Genomic DNA, 20,623 nt, shown 5'->3' on the forward strand with positions numbered 1-20,623 from the left:
CTCTCTTTATTTTGCACTTCCAATTATCTCGTCACCGCTAGTTTTGTTCTTGTTCCCATTTATTTGCAATGATACCATTCAGGTACAATGCCGTTTCTTCAGTGTACTTTATTCTGGTCGTCATATACGCTCGTACGTATATATATACACAATCCTGTATACATATCCATACAATGGAAATATATTTTTCCCTTATATACAAACACACGCTCACATATGGTATCCCCATGTACACCTATAAATATGACAATGTCCGTAAAAGTCAGATAATTGTTATTATTATTATACTATCAATCTGTATAAAATATCTCGATATTTAAGGTATTTACAATTACATCGATTATGCACGTAACTCATTCGTACACACAGTTTAACGCACAGCTCGTCACATTTATATTAAATGTAGCTTTTAAGTTTCCTTCAATATAAAAGGGCACTTGATTGAACATAGAGAAGTAATATATACATATACTAAACTTGTTGTGGCATATATATATATATATATATATATATATATATTATCGGGTGAAAAAAGAACTAAAGGAGACAGAGACTCCCCGTAATACACCCGTAACCGAACGATATTAAAAAAAAAAAAAAAAAAAAAAAAAAAAAAAAAAAAAAAAAAAAAAAAAAAAAAAAAAAAAAAAAAAAAAAAAAAAAAAAAAAAAAAAAAAAAAAAAAAAAAAAAAAAAAAAAAAAAAAAAAAAAAAAAAAAAAAAAAAAAAAAAAAAAAAAAAAAAAAAAAAAAAAAAAAAAAAAAAAAAAAAAAAAAAAAAAAAAAAAAAAAAAAAAAAAAAAAAAAAAAAAAAAAAAAAAAAAAAAAAAAAAAAAAAAAAAAAAAAAAAAAAAAAAAAAAAAAAAAAAAAAAAAAAAAAAAAAAAAAAAAAAAAAAAAAAAAAAAAAAAAAAAAAAAAAAAAAAAAAAAAAAAAAAAAAAAAAAAAAAAAAAAATAATGAAAATCAATATCCTTAACACTCAACGACGACGTAGTCGCAGCATATAGTTCTGTCTGGGATAACAGCGTCACACAGAACTCTCCCTCTTGGCCGTCACAAGCGGCGTACCTATCGTCGTGTCTTTATGCGACTGAATGCAACATTGACCAGCCAGTCTGGCCTCGACTTCCTTTGGCAGGACCGTACCACCAGGGCAAGTCCTGTTCACCACACCCAATCCAGCGTACAAAATCGGCGGGGTCATTGTCATTGACTGAACACTTTGATTCGGCCAGTGTTGCCTGGGTAAAGTGCAAATTCCGCCATCGTACACTTCACTGACCATCGGTTGAAACTGAGAGCTCATGGCGTTCACGGGTATGCACTATATATGTAAACATCACGATACGTCAGGTATATAGCGCGCATACGTATACTATATATCTATATGTAACCTTAAGAATGACTTTTTATATACTTTTCAGATATAGAGTGTTATGTATCAGATGTCTGGCTATTAACGAGGAAGTAGTCTAGTGGCGCTATGGCATTGCGATACTTACGCTTTTATGCTTGGACGTTAAGTTCGATAGCTCGTGCAGTGGCATCCCGTTGCGAATGGTGCAATAGCCGACGTAATTGCCATGTCCGCCGACGGCAGTAACAGTCGGATGCTTTAAAAGATTTCTCGAGGGCGATGTCTCTATTGTCGAGACAAGTCGTCTTTTTCGAAGATACTCGGACGGCTCGTCACCTGTCAAATAAAAATGCCCGAGGTACAGAAGTAGGTTCGTATATCAAAAGGCTACGGTAATTATCTGTACACGAGAGAGAAGGCTATTCGATCGTAATAATCGGAATGGATTAAAGCTATGTGAATTCTGTTTATAGGCACCAGCACTGATTTGCTGCGGTATGATGTCCGGATTCTTCTCATCGCTCTCATTCGCATCTCCGCTCGTGTCCAGCTTCCTAAACGGACTGCCGGGTAGCTTCTCCTCTGCCAATAAGCTGCTGCTCTCACGGAATCTCAATTCCCTCTGAATGGGAATTGCTTTCGTCGGCTTCCCGAGATCCTCCACGTGGGACTTGCCTTGGTCATCGACGTGAGAGTGTTGAATGCGCAGCACTATCATTACTATCACTGCCACTATAACGAGAGCTGCGAAAACTCCTATCATGACGCTTAGCATTGGCGTTAGTTTCATGTGTTGACGGGGACGATCTGTAATTGTGTATCGTGACGTTGTCAATGATATATCCGATATGTGAATATGCCAGTGCATTAATGCTCCCGCAACAAACTGCATCCATTGCATTTACCTGACTCGGATGTCAGTTGTTTCTCTGGCTGACGCAATGTACCTGCTTGCACCACCATTGCTTCGCTGCGTCCTTTATCATTGTACGCGTATATGCATGCCTGATATAACGCCCCGGATTCAAGATGAGTCACGCTGAATCGCGGAACCGGTGACGTCAGATTAGCTCGCAGTTCCTGGCTGTTGCTCTCTCTCACCTCGAGGAGGAACGACTGCGTTAAGCCTCCGTTAAAACCCTCCGTGCACTGTACCGAGAAGGAGTTGGAGGAGGTGTTGGATGTCGTGCAATTGTGAACCATATCGGGTCGACCTGCGGGAAATTATTAGGTGCAGGATTCTAGTTGCTTTTAATGTATTCTGTATATGCCGTGCCGTTGGCACGTTGGTAACTGTTGGTAATATCTGCCGTGAGCTGTTTTACTTGTGCTCTGCGATACATTGAAGCTGCTGACATTTTAGATATATATTGGAATTTCAGTGGGGTATATATTGATCCAGGAGGAAATAAATGTATTTGTATTATAATTTTCAGTGGATAGGGAATACCATTGTCATAAGGAATAATGTATAAGATATCTGAATGGGAAATAATGTTCTTATAGGGAGTATCACGTATCAGAAAAGAAATCGTATGGACTATATGATAGGATTACGTTTACATATATATAAGAAACGAATTTTCTCTGGATAATTTTCAAACCGTGATATATCTGGATATCACGTAAGTCTATGTATAACGTATATGCATGAAAAAAAATGTTCATCCTTTAGGGGAAGAAAAAAAATCAAATTACATTTTATCAAAGACGTGTACTTCGTGTGTTTGCTATACGTTTCAGGTCGTATAAGTATCTGATGGTTAGAACATATGAATATAAACGATACTGCAAATTCAGGTAAGAACATTGGTTCTGACGAATAGCAATAATATTAATTTTGTTGTACACAATTGGCAAATGACAGAATAATGTATTTCAGGTCGACGATCACTTGTGAGCGTACCTGCGGGAATGATGTGATAAACGCAAGGAACGCGCTGATGTCCGATGCTATTTGTCGCCCAGCAGAGAAGAGTGCCGTAATCCAATTCCGTCATGGGGGTGTAGGAAACGATTGAGGAGGTGCCAGCCATCGCTATGTGCCCAGCGGCAACGTCGATACTTTCCGCCGAGTTGTTAAAGGTCCAGCGAAACTGCACTTCGGAAGGATTTGCATCGACCTTGCACATTATATTGGCCTTCTCCTGCTTTGCCACACCGTGGATCCTGGTCTGATTTGATTTGCAAGTAGGTGCGACTGCGTGGATGAAATGTCGATGGCATTAGCATGGGTTGGCAATGTGGATGGTAAATTTAAACGTGAAACCATCTATTTGAGGATACTTTAATAAAATGTAGCTCTGACGGTGCAGCGCTGCGCTCAGTTGGTTCCGTTAATTAATGTCCTGACATAGGTTGCTGCATTATACTCACACGTAACGTTTAAATAAAAAGGGGCGCTCTCCCCGTCGCCCTCGGTATTGTAGCCAACGCATGTATAATTCCCGGCACTCTTTCTGTCGACGCCTTGCAGTACTAAACTCTGGTTGCTTATTATTATTCCTTGTGTAATATTATGGTTAAGAGTTTTTCCCTGCAACAGAAGTAATGGCCTCGAGCGATTTGCAAATGCTCCGTTGGGTTATAATGAAATTAGAAAAAAGACGACGGCTCTGGGAAAAGGTGAGCAGCATACTGTATTTAAGAAAAAAAGACTTTGGACGAGCCAAGAATAATCTGAATTTTTTTCTTTCTTTTTTCCATAGCGCTTACGCACTCTCAGCGTCGAAGAAATTTCAAGGCGACTCTACTCATAGTAATTGATCATACCTGCTGTCGCCATTCTACTTTGTAAACGGGTGGTTCGGCTCGTATTAGGCAATCGAAGTAAACATCTGCCCCCTCGCGTATGTCATCTGGATTGAGGGACGTGCCCAGCTGTATTCGCGTCTCAGGTGTGTCTGGAAGTGCGAGAGTGATGTTAAAGAACTGGAGTGGTCGGAAGGTTCTCAGAGTGGTACGACTTGTGTCAGAAAGGATCTACCAAAAGAGAGATAAAACCAAGAAAAAGGAAATACTGTTTGGATCTTGTGTGCTTACACTGTATCTCTAATGTCCAACGGTGTTCTATTGGTTCTGTTCTCATAATCGGGTTTTGCGCACGGCAGGATAAGTTTTTGCCGGCATCGGCTTCGGTAGCCATGAATGACAAAATGCTTGTAGTTGTATTCCCGTCGCTGGATCTCTGGAAGCACAATACCCCATGGCAGACGAACGTTCAGGAAGTCCGATTAGCCGTCTTTAGCGTCTCCTCTGAGTCGCATCAAAGCGGCTTTTCGTTGTCGTGGGGTTAAAGGGAGAAGGAGAGGAGAGGAAGCAAAGGAAAAGAGACGAATGGAAGCGAGGAACGGCACCAGGAAGGAAGGAAGGAAGGAAGGAAAGGATAGAAAGCGTAGGAAGGGAAGAGAGGACAAATGAAATGAAAAAAAAAGAAGAAAAAGGAATAAGAAGAAAAAAAAGTAAATGACTAGCAAACGAGAGTAGGACATCGATCGGACTAGAACTGCGCCAGTGAAAACCGGAATTCTCTATTACATTTTCCGCCGGTGAACTTCCGCCAGTGAAGTTCCTAGGAGGCAGGCCCGGTGCGACGAAATTGCAATTTCCAATTCCAATTAAACGAGCTTAACATAAGACGGAAGTCGCACTTATGGACGTTTCCGTGGCACCGCCGTTTCACGTCTGCAGATGTAATTGACGAGCGAGCCAGGAGCGAGGCTGAATTACTTTCCGAACTATTTACGGGGGGACAATTAGTTCTGGCTAAATCGGCCTAGGCCATTCGAGAATGGCCCTGTTTGCGGAGACTCGAATATTGTCTCGGTGGGACGAATGGGAATGAATCGGTGCTTAGGTGGAGAATGATAGCTTCCTTTTTTCCTGTCATTTGTCAGATGAGTATAGCGCACTTACGGTTTCCTTGGCGTCCACCAATCGCTGATCATTGCGCCACCAAGTGACAGTGGCTGCCGGTCGAGATCCACTCGTTTTGCATAACAGATCGTACTTCCTTCCAGCGGACAGCGGCTGATTGGCATCGATTATGTTAACTTCTAGTGGTTCCACTAAAAATAGACGTACGCTTAATCGTTACCTCTTTTATTTTATTAAGAAGATACTGCCATACACAGCATCGATTGGCACTGATAAATTCTATTTGTTACAGAGCGATTGAACATCGTCCTTCTTCCTTTGGCAATCGGATCTCATTAGGGGAAAAAGCAGAAAAACGCTAAAAACTCTAAATTTCAAGGAACGACCCTCATTTGTGTAAAGACGCAAACAAGGATCTGAGACATAAGACGGATATGAAGAACGAAATCAAATATCCGGCGTGCAGCGATCTCGTCGGGTTTCGCTGAACGAGGACTGCGGACGAGTAAACAGCTCTCTTTAAGGTGCTAATAGGTATTAAATAATTTAAAAGTTACGAAGGGCTTCTCCCGTGCACGGGGGGTGCATAAATGCATAATGCAGTAGACCGCAGAAAATGTTCGCCCTGAACTACCTCGGTTAAGTCTACGGCACGAGTTGCTCGTCCTCTATCGATTCACGGACCAGCTAGATCCCATCGAAAAACGATTTGACACATCGAACTGATTGTCGAATATATGCCAGAAAGTCGATACGGGACACAGTGGACAACCTATCGAGAGTGAAATCACTGTCTACCGCTGGGTATAGAATCCGGTTGGGTTATCAGCTAAACGGACATATAAACGCTGTCAGGCTGTAAGGCCTTGACTAGCACGGAAAGTAGTCGCTTTGAAAGGGTGCTTCAATCTAAGTACCTCACTTTGAGATAAGAAGTCAAGGCTTTCAAGATGAGAGGAAATTGGATGAAAAGTGTGACTAAAGGTGCAGCGTTCGTGCCATTATTTGCCTCGAAAATTATAAGGTTAGTAAGAGTCAGTGGAGAGACAGAGAGTGAGAGAGAGAGAGAGAGATAGTTAGGTAGATAGGTAGGGAGAGTCCAGGGACGTAAAGGGCTACGTCGGACTATCGATCTCGAGAGTGGAGCACAGCTCGACGTGGTTGGGCTAAAAAGCCATTCTAACGAGAATATTCGGCCCGTGTCACATCCGCCTTAGTCTCAGGAGACTCCCACGTTAGAGCGACACGTTGATAGACGCTCAGGGAATACAAGGCAGGTGGCCGATCGTTCGTATGCAAAGGTGAAAGGGGGCCTGAAGCTAAATTCGAATAAGGATTTACACGATAACGATTTGCTATTGTTACTTGATAGGTATATATGTATATCCCTGTGTCTTTTACATAGTCAGGGATGTATACAAAGGAGATGAGGAGTCCACTGAGATTTTTTCAAGATGATCTTAGGGACGATCGCTAATCGTCCGTGAGGATTTCGTATGCATGGCGTCGAAGCGCTGAATAAGGTAATTGATCGGTGGATCCAATTTCCCTGTGGATAATGAAATTCAAAGTGCGAGCCGGGGGTAAAAGGCGCACCGGTAGAGCAGTCAAATCGCTCGTGTGCGTATAGTGCCTTTCGTGTAAGTTTGATACACGTGACTGGTGGCAGGGCATCTGGTACATGCGAATGTGTTACATAGGGCCTTTACGAAGGTACGGCCATAGGGTGTATTAGCGAGCAGTCTCTCAATTCAAAGTGGATTTGTGAGCTGGCACAACCATCTCCTACGTTGGATAACCAGACGTTACGGCTCATCATCAATTTTCGCCAAGGGGAGATCTGGAGAATGAGAGATATCGCGTATTTGAAATTTCATGGCTGTTTTCTTTTTTTTCAGCCGGAGTTATTTTTATAACGCGTCGGGAAAGTTTAAGGTTCATGAAAAATGCAGGGGATCCCGCAGGAGGGGTTAGATGCTTCGAAACCCTCCCCCGAAGCGTAACTTTTCTAAATTGTATCGTCCATCTTGATTTCACTGCGCGAACAACCTGCCGCAGCCCGCGGTATCTACGTTCGTCACGGACACGACTGTCCGTGTCTGCGGTTGCTTCCGCACTGCGGCTCGCCGATTTCCCCTTCGAAGAAGAATCTACGTTGGACGGAAGAGACAAAGGGAACGGGACAAGGGAGCAAACAAAATAATACACAAAATATCGCCAGCGATCTGTACTACACCCAATTTATATGTACGTGGAACGCGAAGATCGCGTCCTGAATAGAATTTTCTGCGGCTGACTTCTCGTTGCTTCTTTCGCAAGCGACCGCCTGAACATCGCTCGTTAACCTGCACAAGGTAGTCGGGAGGCTGTAGATCCCCAAAATTGAGCAGTTATATTTAACGCGTTATATTCGTATAAATGAAAGTTCTATACCATGTATATATATCTATATACACAGAATATTATTAAGGAAAAATGGACTGACTGAAGTTAGCTTCACTACAGAAATCAAACGGACGCGTTAACTTCGGTTAGCGCTTTCGTCCTGAATAACTCTGTATATAGATATATCGTATAGCAGGTATATAATATCGAGCGAGGAACCGCGAGCCAGCGAGCCGGCCAGTCCGACTAGCTGTGGTCGTGCGCTGAGAGCGGGTGTATGTATATATTATTATTCAAATTTAATATTTTCAACAATTCTGGCTCCCGTAAATTTTCCGTAAATACTTACATTTCATGTCCACACGGACAGTCGAGGATAACGGCATCGACATATTGTTATTCGTTGCATTGCAAGTCAGCTTGGAATGCACGTCGTTCCTGCCCAAATTCATTATACGAATTTCACTCCGTATCAGGCCATTTCGTATGACGGTACTTTTATTATTTACAAGCTTATCGTTGTGGTACCACGAAACCGTGGGTGATGGTTTACCTGCGAACAACGTCGATTTAACTTTATTGTCCGCCGAAACGTCAATTCACGTCCCTACAAATTGTTGCTGCACGGAAAATTAAAAATCAATTTGACGTGCTATAGCATGTAATCAAAATATACCTGTTACATGGAATTTTTCATTGAAATATTGAATTGCAGTATATAACGATCCTTTTTTTGTTATATGAATTATTTATTATATATATGTTATGCATGTCTATTTTCGTATATAAAACGTTATATACAATTTTTATATAACCCATATATAATTTGTTCAGATGAGCATTCAGACGAGCCGTTACAATATGAGGACTGACGGATCCTGTTAAAATTTTCCAAAAATGCAAAATCAAAATCGACCTGATCGTATTTTCCACTCGGTTGGGTTCGTATACTTTCAAGAGCATCCCCATAGACACCCCCCGTCTATATCACGACGCCGAAGCTCCTCCTCCTCCTCCACTGAAAATTACGTGAGACGCCGATCGTGCTTTGAAAACTCCCAAAGAGCTATAAATGGATAATACCAAGCGGTGCCTCGAGTGTTTGTCGATTTTAACGTAACAGCGTATTCCGACTGTGATAGGTTTTTAATTTCTTCATATTTATCGAGCCCGCGTTACAATCCGGTAACATTAAACAAAATCACCGTAGAGATTGAACAACCGAGAGCGTGTTTGCTAAAAAAAAAAAAAAACGTAATCATAAGCCTACAGGGAAAATCGTTCAGCGTTACACGAATAAAATTAGGTCAAGTGCCGATAAGAAAAATGTCCAAAAAAATTCTCAATTCGACAGTGTATAATTTGTAAAAAAAAAAAAAATATCAAACAACTAAAAGTGACAGTGACAGTGATCTACCCGTATCATACATACACTATATATATACTTCACGAGAAAAATCGTCTATGAAAAATACTATAAAACTAAAAAGAAATAGTGACCAGTGTCATATCAGTCCTTTCTTAATATTCTATCCCGTCCTAAAGTCACGTATAAGTATCGATTCCACGTGTAGAGGGATACGAGCTTTAGATCGGCAGTCGAAAGTAATCTAAACTCGCATTTCCAAGATTTCCTACGTCGGCCGATACCACCTTCCACATACGCTGTCCAGTGACGTAACTTTTCCGGAATTTCATGTCGGACGAAGCCAGGATACAATTGTAAATTCCAAGTCGAGCCATCAATCCGCCGTGCCGTCGTAAAGCGAGCGACAATGTTAATACGAACTACACAGTCAAGGTACTCACCGCCGTAGACGTCGCAGAACAAGTGTAAATCCTCTTCTTGCATGTAAGGTCCGACCAGATCATTCTGCACGGCCCCAAAGTTGTCCAGTATCACGATTTTCTGGGGCGGAACTGCGGCAGAGAATGGTATTCAGCGTGAGAAATGGGCGCATCGCGATGAGGTTTCGACGATAGTCAGATACCGATAAGAAGGAAATGAAACAGGGACTGCTGCTCCTGCTATCTAGTAGGGACGGACTTTTCAACGATCGTTTAATGCAGCCCGAAACATCTGATGAAAGCGAGGCACGTTTTCCTCGGGTAGAAATTGATTACCTAGGGAGAGCACGGGGTTAGAATCGGGGTGGGAGTCAAAAAGAAATAGGGCTGGCTGATATCACGGGGCATTGTTCGATTAAAAGAATGATAACGTTTGGAAGGAAAAAAAGATAAGTATAAAAGGACGAAAGAAAGTTACTTTCAATTCTGAACATTGATAATAGACAATTAGATGCCGATAATGGAATTAGTGATTAGCTCAAAAGACACCGAGGTTAAGGCAAGCTGATTGAAGCTCCTGGGATTGGAATTGCGAAGAGACACTTCCGGTACCGGTGGGTCGAGGGTTGCCCGCGGTGAAAGGAAACCAGGACACTGTCGGGTTAACGGAACTCGCTACTAAATCGCTTAAAGCTGCCGAGGGTAACGAAGTGACTGCGACTGTTCGACTTTCGACGTGGAGCTTCGCTTCGATGTAAATTCCCCTTGAAGTCGGGGATCGTAAACGCGAATGCTGGCTTTGTCGTATTCACATCGTCGCCGCTGTGACGTGGCCTTAAGGTTACTTCACAGGTTCGATCCGGAGGTATTTTCACGACAATGCTACCTCACGAAAATGTATATATATATATATAGCACAAAGAATGGCGATCTTGTCCAGTTATTCATATATAACCTAAAGTAGGAAAAAGGACTCGAGAGATTTCGCATGCCGGATATGATTTACGATGGATGCATTATATTCAAATTTTTAGGTCACTAAGGTGCCTTTGCATGTACGTATATATGTATACATATGAAATTTTGAAATTTACGATACAGTCCTTTATAGATTTGGCTATGGAACATCATTTCGATTCACGTGTGCTAGCTTATGTTATCCTATCGTAACTGGTTACAAGTACCATAGACGTAACGCAGAAGGATAGAGGGTGAACTGAAGAGGATCGAGGTAGCAGCTAGAAATTTAACGAGATTATTAACCCAGCTTGGTCATTTGATTCGAACAATTCGAAAGTAACGGGTTACAATGGCTCTACATTCAACGCATCCATTACTCCTTATCTGACAATCCTTTTGCTTAATATAAAGTACACAGATCGGGGTCCGGACACTTGATCCTATAGGGAGCAATCTGACATCCGGTTTGTATTCCCTATTACACTGATAACCAATAGATTTGCCATTGTTCTGAAAATTTGTAAGAAGAGTCCGCTAGGTCCAGATTCTGGATTCTGTTGGAGCTGGCAGAGCCGAATATAACAAATTGTCGAGATAAAATCTCGTTGGGACTCTTCGCCCGCGGTAACGATTATAATAATTATCCCAGGGGCGGCACCCTGGGTATAACCTCAAAGTTGCGCGCGAAAGAGATGTAGGAGGCTCAACTTCGGCGATACATGGAATTGCATAATGCGCGTCGGGACGCTGTTGAATCTCGGAAGTTATACTTGGAATATACTCTGTGGAAACCCTGACGTAACTCAGTGGTCCCTCTACACGAGCACAATGTCCATTCCGTCGCGGTGGATGGAGCCGTCCAACGGTCGCTAAGCTCCAGGATAATCCTAATGACGCCTTGACGGGGTTCGATTAATGACTCTTTCAATTCCAGCAATTAATCCTGCCTGTTGAGTGGATTATAAATTCATCACCGTTCCCGCCGTTTTCCTATTTTTTATATGTCATACAAAGCGACGCAGAGAAAATTAAAAAAATTTAATATACTTTTCACCTGCCGAAGGCAACTCGAGGAGCTTATCGCAGATGTAAGAAATATGGCGTCTTCGAATTTCGTGGGATAAAAGTCTGCGTATCCTGTTACGCGTTATACCGGGTATATGGATCCACGATGGTAATCTATATGCAGGCGCACAGGCACTTTGATACAGCGGTACGTCCCTGCCCGACATTTGGAGCGTTAAACGCAATTCAGGAGAATTCGCATGTCCTTGGCTTATTACACCGAGTGCCTTGGATTACGTGAAGTCGAGGCTCGGGCCAGATTGAGAGGGCGATACGTCTGTAGACAATATAAGTCGAGCATAAGATCTTTTGACGAAGTTCGCCCCAGAGAATGTCGAAATTGAATTTCGAGACACTTCCTGTGGTACCTGTAGCGAGCACTTAACGGGATCGTCTTTGTCGTCAGGATAAAACGATGGATCCCTCGAATTTCCCAGTACCGATTGTGCGGTACACGATGAACTAATAAAAGAAGATGAAGTGAATTAATGTATTCTTGATATTCCTCATGGATTCGATCAGTGTACATTGATACCCCATTGGTGATTATTGGTTAGTATTATACATATACAATAAAAAGAAATATATATCGTATAAGATATTTGATGAAGCCCAAGGGCCGTTTTTTATAAGAAATTCTTTCCCACAGCGTGATGCTGGGTCCAGGAGCCGCGAGCCAATTCTGAAGCACGCAAGAGAAAATAAATGGACTGATTAAACAGTTCCTGTGGTTGCTCGGCTGGTAGGTAGCGGTGTAGGTAAGTAAGGTGGATGTACGTCTTTGTACGTGACCAAACGGAAGCAATGCAAAGTAGAAACCTCGGTAGGCTCGCAAGTGGGCAGCTCCGAATGGATTATTAAAAGTGTCGATTTAAATTTCTCGAGGAAATTATTTAGGAGATTTTTCTTCCGAGCAAACTCTAATTATCGATACTGATACTTAGACTCGGAATTTATTGAGTCGAGGGACGGCAGAACGTTAATTGGCATTCAACCGGAAAAAGGTTTACTTGCACGCACATAACCGAGAGTGCTCATTACCACGAGGAAATTCTTTCTGCCTCTCGCGTCCGGAAACTCCGATCCCAGTTGGCTCCGTAATGTTATAAATAGAATGGATGGTTTATTATAACTTTTCAATACTACCTCACCACCCACCCGATACAACTTCACCCTTTATTTCGTTAAGTCTCTCTTTTTTCCTTGGCAACATCGTTAAACGCGGAAGCCCCATTAAAGGAGACTAAAAGCATCGAGATCCGATATTGTAAACTTTTTTTAAGTGGAAAGAAAAAAAAAAAGTTATTCATTAAACAGCACACGAGGTGTCGTTCTCATTCACCAAACTCACCGATAACCGTTAAATTGACTTTGGAGTTGCGGGTCTGACCGATCTGAAAATCCACGCGACATCTGTAAATGCCAGCATCCTCTTCTTTTATATGATCGACGCCAAGTTCTGCCGGCTGTTTGTCGGGCAAGAAAGTCGCCCTGTTCGAGAAGACGGTGTCGTCGGACCATCTTTCGGCAACTCCGAAGTTCCGGTCTCTCGCGTCTACGCTGTAACAGCAAGAGAATGCGTCGGACGGATGCTGGGAAGTTCTATCTCGATTTCATCCTGGGAGCGTTCAGATAAGGTCAACCTTGTCTGAAGAGGAGAAATTCAATACTGACTTAAGGATAAGGGAAGCAAAGGAATAGGATGTTGGGGATGCGCAAGGATGTTCCTGCTTGTCGATGGTGTATCGCGCGCGAGAATTCTCACGCTGTAAGCGGCAGGAGTCAAGGAAGGATCAAGAAATCGGAGAGTTGCCAGCGTCTCCAGAGACTTGCTGGAACATATTGGGCAGGAATTTCAAGGACGTGGAGGAAAGTTTAATCTACACTTAAGTTATACGAATATAAATTAGCCTTTTACCTGTAAACCGACGTTCCGAGATCTTCGCGGTACCATAGCACTAGATGTACAAAATCGCCTTCGTGGGTGGTTGATATGTCACACGGAAGATAGGTAGGGTGTCCGACCTGGGCAACGATGTGGGATATAGGTACTGCACAGACAATGAAACATGTATCGTTAATTTTTATGGTTAATAATAGTTCACGGTCAAGATCCTCAACCCTTAGTAACGAGTTGGTGGATTTTATTCGGCGTTCAACTTTTGATGGCATAGCTTTTGTATTTCTCTAATTCCGACACAATCTCAAATCGATATTCAACGCTGTAACGTAATTCGTTGATTTATTTACCACTTTTCAGTAAGCCGAACGCTTCTAAAATTTGCTTTGGGATTGTTAAACATATTAGGCCTTCCTTTATCTCTGTAACGAAAATACTGTATTGTCTGAATATCCATTATGCGTTTTTCCTGCCGATATGGAAATATAAAATAGATATCGTTGACGACCACTTTGTCGTGTCTACAACCTATTGCTAGATAAGTCAAGCTTCGTGCTTCTTTTGTCAAAGGATATTTTTCGTTCGTTCCTTTTCGTCCTCTGTAACTGCGTATACGTGCCAGTATCTGCAGGGTTTGCCATTCCATTTCTGTAAAGTCCTAGCGAGGAAAGAAAAATGTTGGAAATAAATTAAACGAGAGCGAGGTAGACTGGGAAGCCTGGTAAAGAGGAAAGTGCCACAGAGAGAGAGAGAGAGAGAGAGAGAGAGAAGGAATGAGAAGGTTTGAAGGTTTGGTTAGTCAGTGAGAGACCAAGAGAGAATTCTGTAACCCGATTGGACAGATCGATACGATCGTTACCCTCCTATACTTACTCTCCGTCGTTAGAATTATTTATCCGCATTATCGTGTTATCGTCCTACCGTGCAGGAGAATCGAGTAGTAAAGCGAGAAAGGGAGAATGAAAAGAGACAGACGGCCAAGAAAAACTTTTCCTAAAGTATGTATTAAACATTTATAGAGCCAGCTCCGTCTCATCGATCGTTTCGAGAAGCGTCGCGGCGCTGTTTTGGAAAAGCGGCTTCCTTTGCGCCAGGACGCGATTTCTCTTTGAAACGTTCACCAAATATTTCAGTAGCTTCCACCAAGCCGGTCCACAAAATAAATAAATAACTGCATATAATTCAAACGGAAAAGTTAGCAGGCCGGGATAGCTTTTCAAAGGTATCGTTCAATTATTACATAATATCGTAATAACTTTTGCCCTTTATGAATTCCTGGTGTGTGTATATATATATATATATATATAGATATATATTCTTGAAAAATTTCCACGCTCATACATTTCTAATAGATTTAAAAGTGAAACCACGACTTCCTAAAAATATAGCCGACGGAATCAGCAACTTGTGGGTGATATATATTCTTGAAAAATTTCGCTTTTCAAAGGTATCGTTCAATTATTACATAATATCGTAATAACTTTTGCCCTTTATGAATTCCTGGTGTGTGTATATATATATATATATATATATATAGATATATATTCTTGAAAAATTTCCACGCTCATACATTTCTAATAGATTTAAAAGTGAAACCACGACTTCCTAAAAATATAGCCGACGGAATCAGCAACTTGTGGGTATTTGGCCTGTCACCGAGATCGACGAGAGATTCAGGCCGATAAAAGAGACCAAAAAATATATAGATGGAGTAAAATTGCATCGCTTTAACGAAACTGAGCAATACACCAGCACTGGCGTACAATCGTGGAGAAATCCATGAAATTATTTTTGAAATTGTGTCTATCCCATTGATATCTATATTATGCATATGGTAGAGACTTCAAAGTGTTCCTAAAGCGATCCTATGCCAGTCCTGGAAGCGAAAGCATCAAGGTGGCCAGGTCGATATCCTCTTCACACAGGATGTAGATACTTACCTACGTATATCCGTTTGTAAAAGTTTTGCGTGTACAGCACTTTTCCACTATGAAAAGGAGTCGACTTCCAACGTATCAACCAGCACCATATATCTATACATACGATAGAATGGCTCGGATTATCCTTTTTCTCTATGGTACACAGAAATCGCTATTCAAAAAAAAAACGTAAAAGACACGAAGCTTACATCCTCAACATGAAACCAAGTCGTGTTTAAAAATTTGGGGTATCAAGCGAGCCGAGCATAAAGGTCCGTACCCAAGTTTTATTCTGGCAACAGGTAAATGCGCGAGAGCGGACCGCTAAATATTAGGTAGCACTCGAGGCTACTTTTGCGTCATTTTATTACACGTCGCACGTATCCCAGGTGCTACTTTATGAAGCTTCAGACGTTAAGTGTCGCGCCAAAGATATCTGTTTACATATACGTACGCGTGCAAAGAGGTATAGCCGTCTAGCAGCCGCAACTCAGGCACCGACTAACCTCTACCGTCTACTGTATGCACAGAGACCCACCTGTTCCTATTCCTTCTTCTCAGCAGCCCGAAGCACAGTCGCTCATCCTCAATTTCCCTTCAGCTATACCAACCCTAGGTGATTCCATTGTCTCGCCTTTTATTACGAGGAAACGTCCACGTCGCGTCTCCGAACGACAGCCCGTGGCTATGGGACGCGACATTCCAACCAAAAGTCGTGACGAAGGAAGTGGGAAAAAGTAGCGGCAAGAATGGACGTTATCGTCCACCTACAGGAAGGCCGGGCGATAAATTCAATCGTCCGCCAGGGTGAGAAACTTTATTCGTTACGATTTTCCCCGCTTAACAACAATACATTCGAAAAACTCGAGGACGCTGGCTAAGAGTAAGTTGCTGTCGGGATGAAGGAATAAAGGCTGGAGCGACGACCCTTCAGCCTGACATATTCTACTTTTTCGATTGTCCTCCCTTACTACGCTAACCTTGCGGGTACGAGCCGCTCTTTTATTTCCTCCGGTCGACGACTGTTTTTCATTTCCGATCCAGTGGCTCACGGGTAGGCCAGAGTATAAGGTACGACGGACACTTGGCCCGCTCAATTGTTTCCCGATTCGTTCGACTTTCCCGCGAGTCTCTCCAAGCTGGATTATCTACGGTTGATCGTTAATCCAAAGTCTACACGTATACACAGAGCGCCGTTTGGTATTGCTAGAAATTTACAAGGGCGGCCGATGCGCAACTCAACGCTCGACGGTTTATCGAAGACCGTTAACAAGATTTACTGATAATTCAATCGCTGCTACCGCAGCTGTAAGGCTTGACGTTGCTGTATCACTGCTCGAAGCTTGTAGGTAGGTACATCTACCGCGATGACGTCACGCAAGCCCAGAGTACACTGTACAATTATTATCGAGCGAAGGGACGGGGACTTGAGTTTCCAATAAATTGACTGCATTAAAGTTTTCCGGAGGACGGATCGGTCCGTGTGCGGGATCGTACAGCAGGGCGCAGACTATTGATCGAACTACCGTACGAGGCCTGGAGGTGTTTTGTTTTGCAAAGTTTCTCACGAAAGCAGAAACATTTGAAATTGATGACAGTACAGCGAAAGAGCAACAGTCTGTTAGGACGATGAGCGTATCTCGTGTCAAGAGATATTATCGCGGAGGGAGTGTTGATATTTTTCAAACAGCCCTTCATCCTTAGGAACCGCCTTTGACATTTCTTCTTTTTATCCCTCTCGAAGACCTAGGATGACGTTTACTGTCCCGTGTGACAACTGCACGCGGTGCGAATGGAATATTACAAATTCTTCAAATCAAACGTACAAGTTTCGATTGATGCTTATTTTTTCGTTTTTTTCTTTACCTCTGTCGAGACCTTGATCTTAGGTGGAGCAATAGGACCTTAAAGTTACTTGCTTTTATTATTACCTATGCAGGACTTATTACTCCAGTAGTGTATACTCGTATCTCGGTACTGTGTTGTTTGACGATTTTCTTGGCTGCGCTTTCTGGGTTTACTAAGCGAGAACAAATGGGCCACCCAAACGCGTGCCAATTTGCAAAGCGGTATCTCGGTAATGGGAAACACAGTTGTTTCTACCTGCAAGTAATTATACACGTTCGTTGATAATTGCTACGACACCTTTGCCACGATATCCAGTACGACAAACATAACCTGTCTCCGTTGTGTGAGGATATACGTGATAGTATATCTCACTCGCTCTACCGCTCAGCATCTCTTTACTCTCCGTTGCTCTTTCTCCGCCAGGATCATTCTTCCCTAGCAAAGTCCTCCGTGCGACTCCTCGGGCCATTGGAACCACAAAAGAACTTGAGCATGCGTCAACTCTCAAACTACCGGAGATCCTTAAGAGTGGCCTTAAATTAGTTTCGCGCTTTACCCGGCGATCGCGCCTCTTTAACACGCCATATAAAGTCCTGCCAGTCGTTTACTACCCAGCACTCAAACAGCGCAGGTTAACGTTTCCTCGTCATTTGTAAACTTGTCGACCCGTTAGTGCTATTTTTTTTGTCACTTTACGAAATTTTTTCTTTTTTTTTCAAATAACCCAGGTCCTTTTTGCCTAGTCCTCTGACTCTCTTGAGAGGATCCTCTCTTGCGATTTTTAAACGAAACCACATTATCCGTGCATGAGCGTCCTGTACCCCGTGACGTTAACCAGTCTGCCGTCTTGTCCAGGTTAAAAGATTAAAAAAAAAAGAAAAAAAAAAATTAAAAAAAGGTAAGAGTCAACCGTCAACGTCCTTTCCGAAAAGTCTGTGAAGCGCAGCTGTTTGCTTGTCTGTCAAGTAAAAAAAGGCAAGACCCACTTTTGCTAATGTCTCACGTGAAAGGATACATTTTTGATAAGGTTCCCTAGCACCGAGCTGTGATTAATGTACGAAGATGTGCTGCAGGGTTGGGTGGGAACCGTGAGCACGAGTGGTTTAATTTTCAGGACATAATTAAGCAAGAAACAAATGGTGCCAGACTATATGTATATGGTGTATAGATAGGGTCCTGTGCGAATTGTTGCAGCTGTACAGGGGTTACTCAATCCTCGTGAGTGTTAAACTAGATGATATCGGATTGAAATTTCCATTAATGGCTCTGACTATACTTTCGATGCTATGCGAATGATCTATCCGTGCATGGGAATATGTTTGCATATGTTCTCGTTAGAAGCCATCGGAAAGAGAGAGTGAGAGAGAGGGGTGATATACACCCGTTGAATAATTTGAATATCGTACGCTAGCCATCTGATGAGATGTAATTTGAGAGCTCACTCACGAGCAACTCCAGGGAGGTTCTCTGAGGAACTTGATGAGGTGTTTCCAGGTAGATGGATAGGTTGACGAGGACTTTATGAATGGCCCGAACTGCTGATCTCGACCGACTCGTCTCATTACAGTGGTGCCATCTGGAAGACGAAGATCATCGGCATGACTCGAGCCAACGCGCGGCAATTACGAATGAAAATGTTTCTTTCGAATAACCGTTAAGACGCATTTCTCAAAGTATTTCCATTCGGCAAGAGTAACTCAGCCAAGAAGGCTGATCTGAATTCCGTAATTTTCGCCTCCTGCAATCTTCCCTTACTTCCCTTACTTCCCTATCTCCCTTCCCATCTATCTCGCTCGCTCTCTCACTCTCATACCCATTATCTCCCTCCGGCGACTCTCTTACCCTTGTTCGATCCTTCCTCCCTCCGTCTCTCTCACTCTCGTTGCCACGCGCACTTGCGCGAATAGTAATCAGGGGTTCCGCCTAATTTGCAAATGGCAGGGAAGGCAGATTGAATTTTACGTTCGAGCGGATCCGGTAATTTTCTTCGGTGGAAATTTCACGTCGATGGGACGCATTTCGCGCGCAACAGATGCGATGATAACGCTATGCGACCAGTTCGCATGTTGACGATTCTCGAGCGATTTCGTTGCCAGGTAAAAGTCTCGTAGTTTGCCATCTATGTGCTGCTCGTATCAGCCGTATACCTATACGTTGCCATGGACACGGCTATAGCACCAGTGTCGTTTCGAACGTCCGTTTGTCGCGTCCACGTAGCATCCAGGGCTTAATGGATGAGCTCGCGCTATTTCGCGAGCACTGTTTTCCGATATTTAAAACGGCATCGAGGGCACGATCCAATCGTCAAGCATCGGCGTGTACTCCCTCGGACATTGCCAGAACTCAGCGTGACGTTATGGCGCGGAGGCAGCGACGTACAGCGGCAATGCCGAAAAGCAAAGCGTTGCGCGTAGTCGGACCATTCGTAAAAATCGTTACCACCTACCCAAATGAAACACTTGAAAGCACCACAAAGCTCGTTGGTTTCGTAGGTGGCACGGAAGAGTGTCTCTCTTTTTTTTTTCCTTTCTCTTCTTTTTTCCCCCTCTTTGGCTACGGCGTTGCCCTTTTTTTTTCGCATGACCTCATTGAACCCCGGTAACATCCCAGACAGTTCAGTCCGTCGAATTAAAGGCCTTTTTCACCCGTATAGCATGTACTTTTGCTGGATGTACGTAATACGCTCGACTACGAATAATTATACATTAACGAGCGACTGTATCGCGAGGGGTGCGAGATCGCGTGTCGCGTTCATAGATATCAGATATAATTGATGAAATTTTTACGTGCAAAGCAACGGTTAAAGTCGCCTGCCCAACATTCAATGAGCCCTCGGAGACGCGGACGTGCGTAGTCCGCTTCGCGTGTAATATGGGAATTAACGCTAATATTAATTCACGCTATCGAAAAGGTATTAATAATGGTATTACGATTTCCTCGGAAATATTATCGTGGCTTTCATTTATCCGCGGGCTTGAAGGATTTCGTTGTGACGGAACACGAAGAGGGCTGGCACGTAGTGAAATGAGGAAATCAAAAATACCCTTATCCTTCCTCAATTACATCGGCACACTTCTCGAACAGCCTGCTCGCGAGATTTTTATTGTTTTCCAACGTTTCGCCCTCGTCAGGAAAAAATATTAAAGGCTCTTCGCCATTATGCGTTTCAATGAGCCAGCTTTGAACGACACACGAAAAAGAATATCGTGGCTGCGTCACATGGGACGTATTAACGAGGTGGGTACTTCTGATAGACTGGTGTTTAGCCTGTATGTATTCTGTCAAAGAGTTCATCCTTAGACGAGGATAAGTTGTATATAACCGAGCGAGAGAGAAAGAGAGAGGAATAAGAGGAGAATGCAAAGAACGCGGTAAATCACGACAAGGGAAGAGAAAAATCTAACGTGGAGAAATAAAGGTTCCAAGGATACCAGAGCGGAAAACATGGTTAAAGACCGTCGGTATATACAGTGAGATAGTTTTTATGAAAAAAAAAAAAAAAAAAAAAAAAAAAATACAGCATACT

At 42.7% G+C, this 20,623-nt stretch overlaps 1 protein-coding gene and 2 long non-coding RNA genes across 4 annotated transcripts in view; 2 read left to right on the forward strand and 1 right to left on the reverse strand.

Annotated features, from left to right (window-relative positions):
- Positions 1-898: 898 nt before the first annotated feature.
- Positions 899-20,623, reverse strand: part of LOC107265136 (protein turtle homolog A) — a 23,386-nt gene continuing 3,661 nt past the window's right edge. Inside the window, exons 2-14 of one of the 2 annotated variants that reach the window (XM_015734240.2) lie at positions 13,349-13,481; positions 12,782-12,990; positions 9,427-9,537; positions 7,967-8,170; positions 5,272-5,423; positions 4,399-4,543; positions 4,129-4,259; positions 3,733-3,892; positions 3,263-3,556; positions 2,262-2,570; positions 1,834-2,163; positions 1,502-1,692; positions 899-1,323 (exon numbers count right to left, since the gene is read on the reverse strand). In XM_015734240.2, coding sequence (XP_015589726.1) covers positions 1,027-1,323; positions 1,502-1,692; positions 1,834-2,163; positions 2,262-2,570; positions 3,263-3,556; positions 3,733-3,892; positions 4,129-4,259; positions 4,399-4,543; positions 5,272-5,423; positions 7,967-8,170; positions 9,427-9,537; positions 12,782-12,990; positions 13,349-13,481 — 2,666 coding nt within the window. In that variant the 3' untranslated portion in view covers positions 899-1,026. The remainder of the gene's footprint in view (positions 1,324-1,501; positions 1,693-1,833; positions 2,164-2,261; positions 2,571-3,262; positions 3,557-3,732; positions 3,893-4,128; positions 4,260-4,398; positions 4,544-5,271; positions 5,424-7,966; positions 8,171-9,426; positions 9,538-12,781; positions 12,991-13,348; positions 13,482-20,623) is intronic. The other variant, XM_015734255.2, reaches the window with a different exon arrangement.
- Positions 1,215-1,962, forward strand: LOC112493674. The gene is made up of 3 exons (XR_003058244.1): positions 1,215-1,352; positions 1,424-1,726; positions 1,830-1,962. It is a non-coding gene; the product is annotated as an uncharacterized LOC112493674 (long non-coding RNA).
- LOC107265147 lies at positions 3,408-4,202 on the forward strand. The gene is made up of 3 exons (XR_001537128.2): positions 3,408-3,546; positions 3,902-3,981; positions 4,065-4,202. It is a non-coding gene; the product is annotated as an uncharacterized LOC107265147 (long non-coding RNA).

This window comes from Cephus cinctus, unplaced genomic scaffold (genome assembly GCF_000341935.2).
Source record: "Cephus cinctus unplaced genomic scaffold, Ccin1 Ccin1_scaffold0013, whole genome shotgun sequence".
Taxonomy (NCBI): domain Eukaryota; kingdom Metazoa; phylum Arthropoda; class Insecta; order Hymenoptera; family Cephidae; genus Cephus; species Cephus cinctus.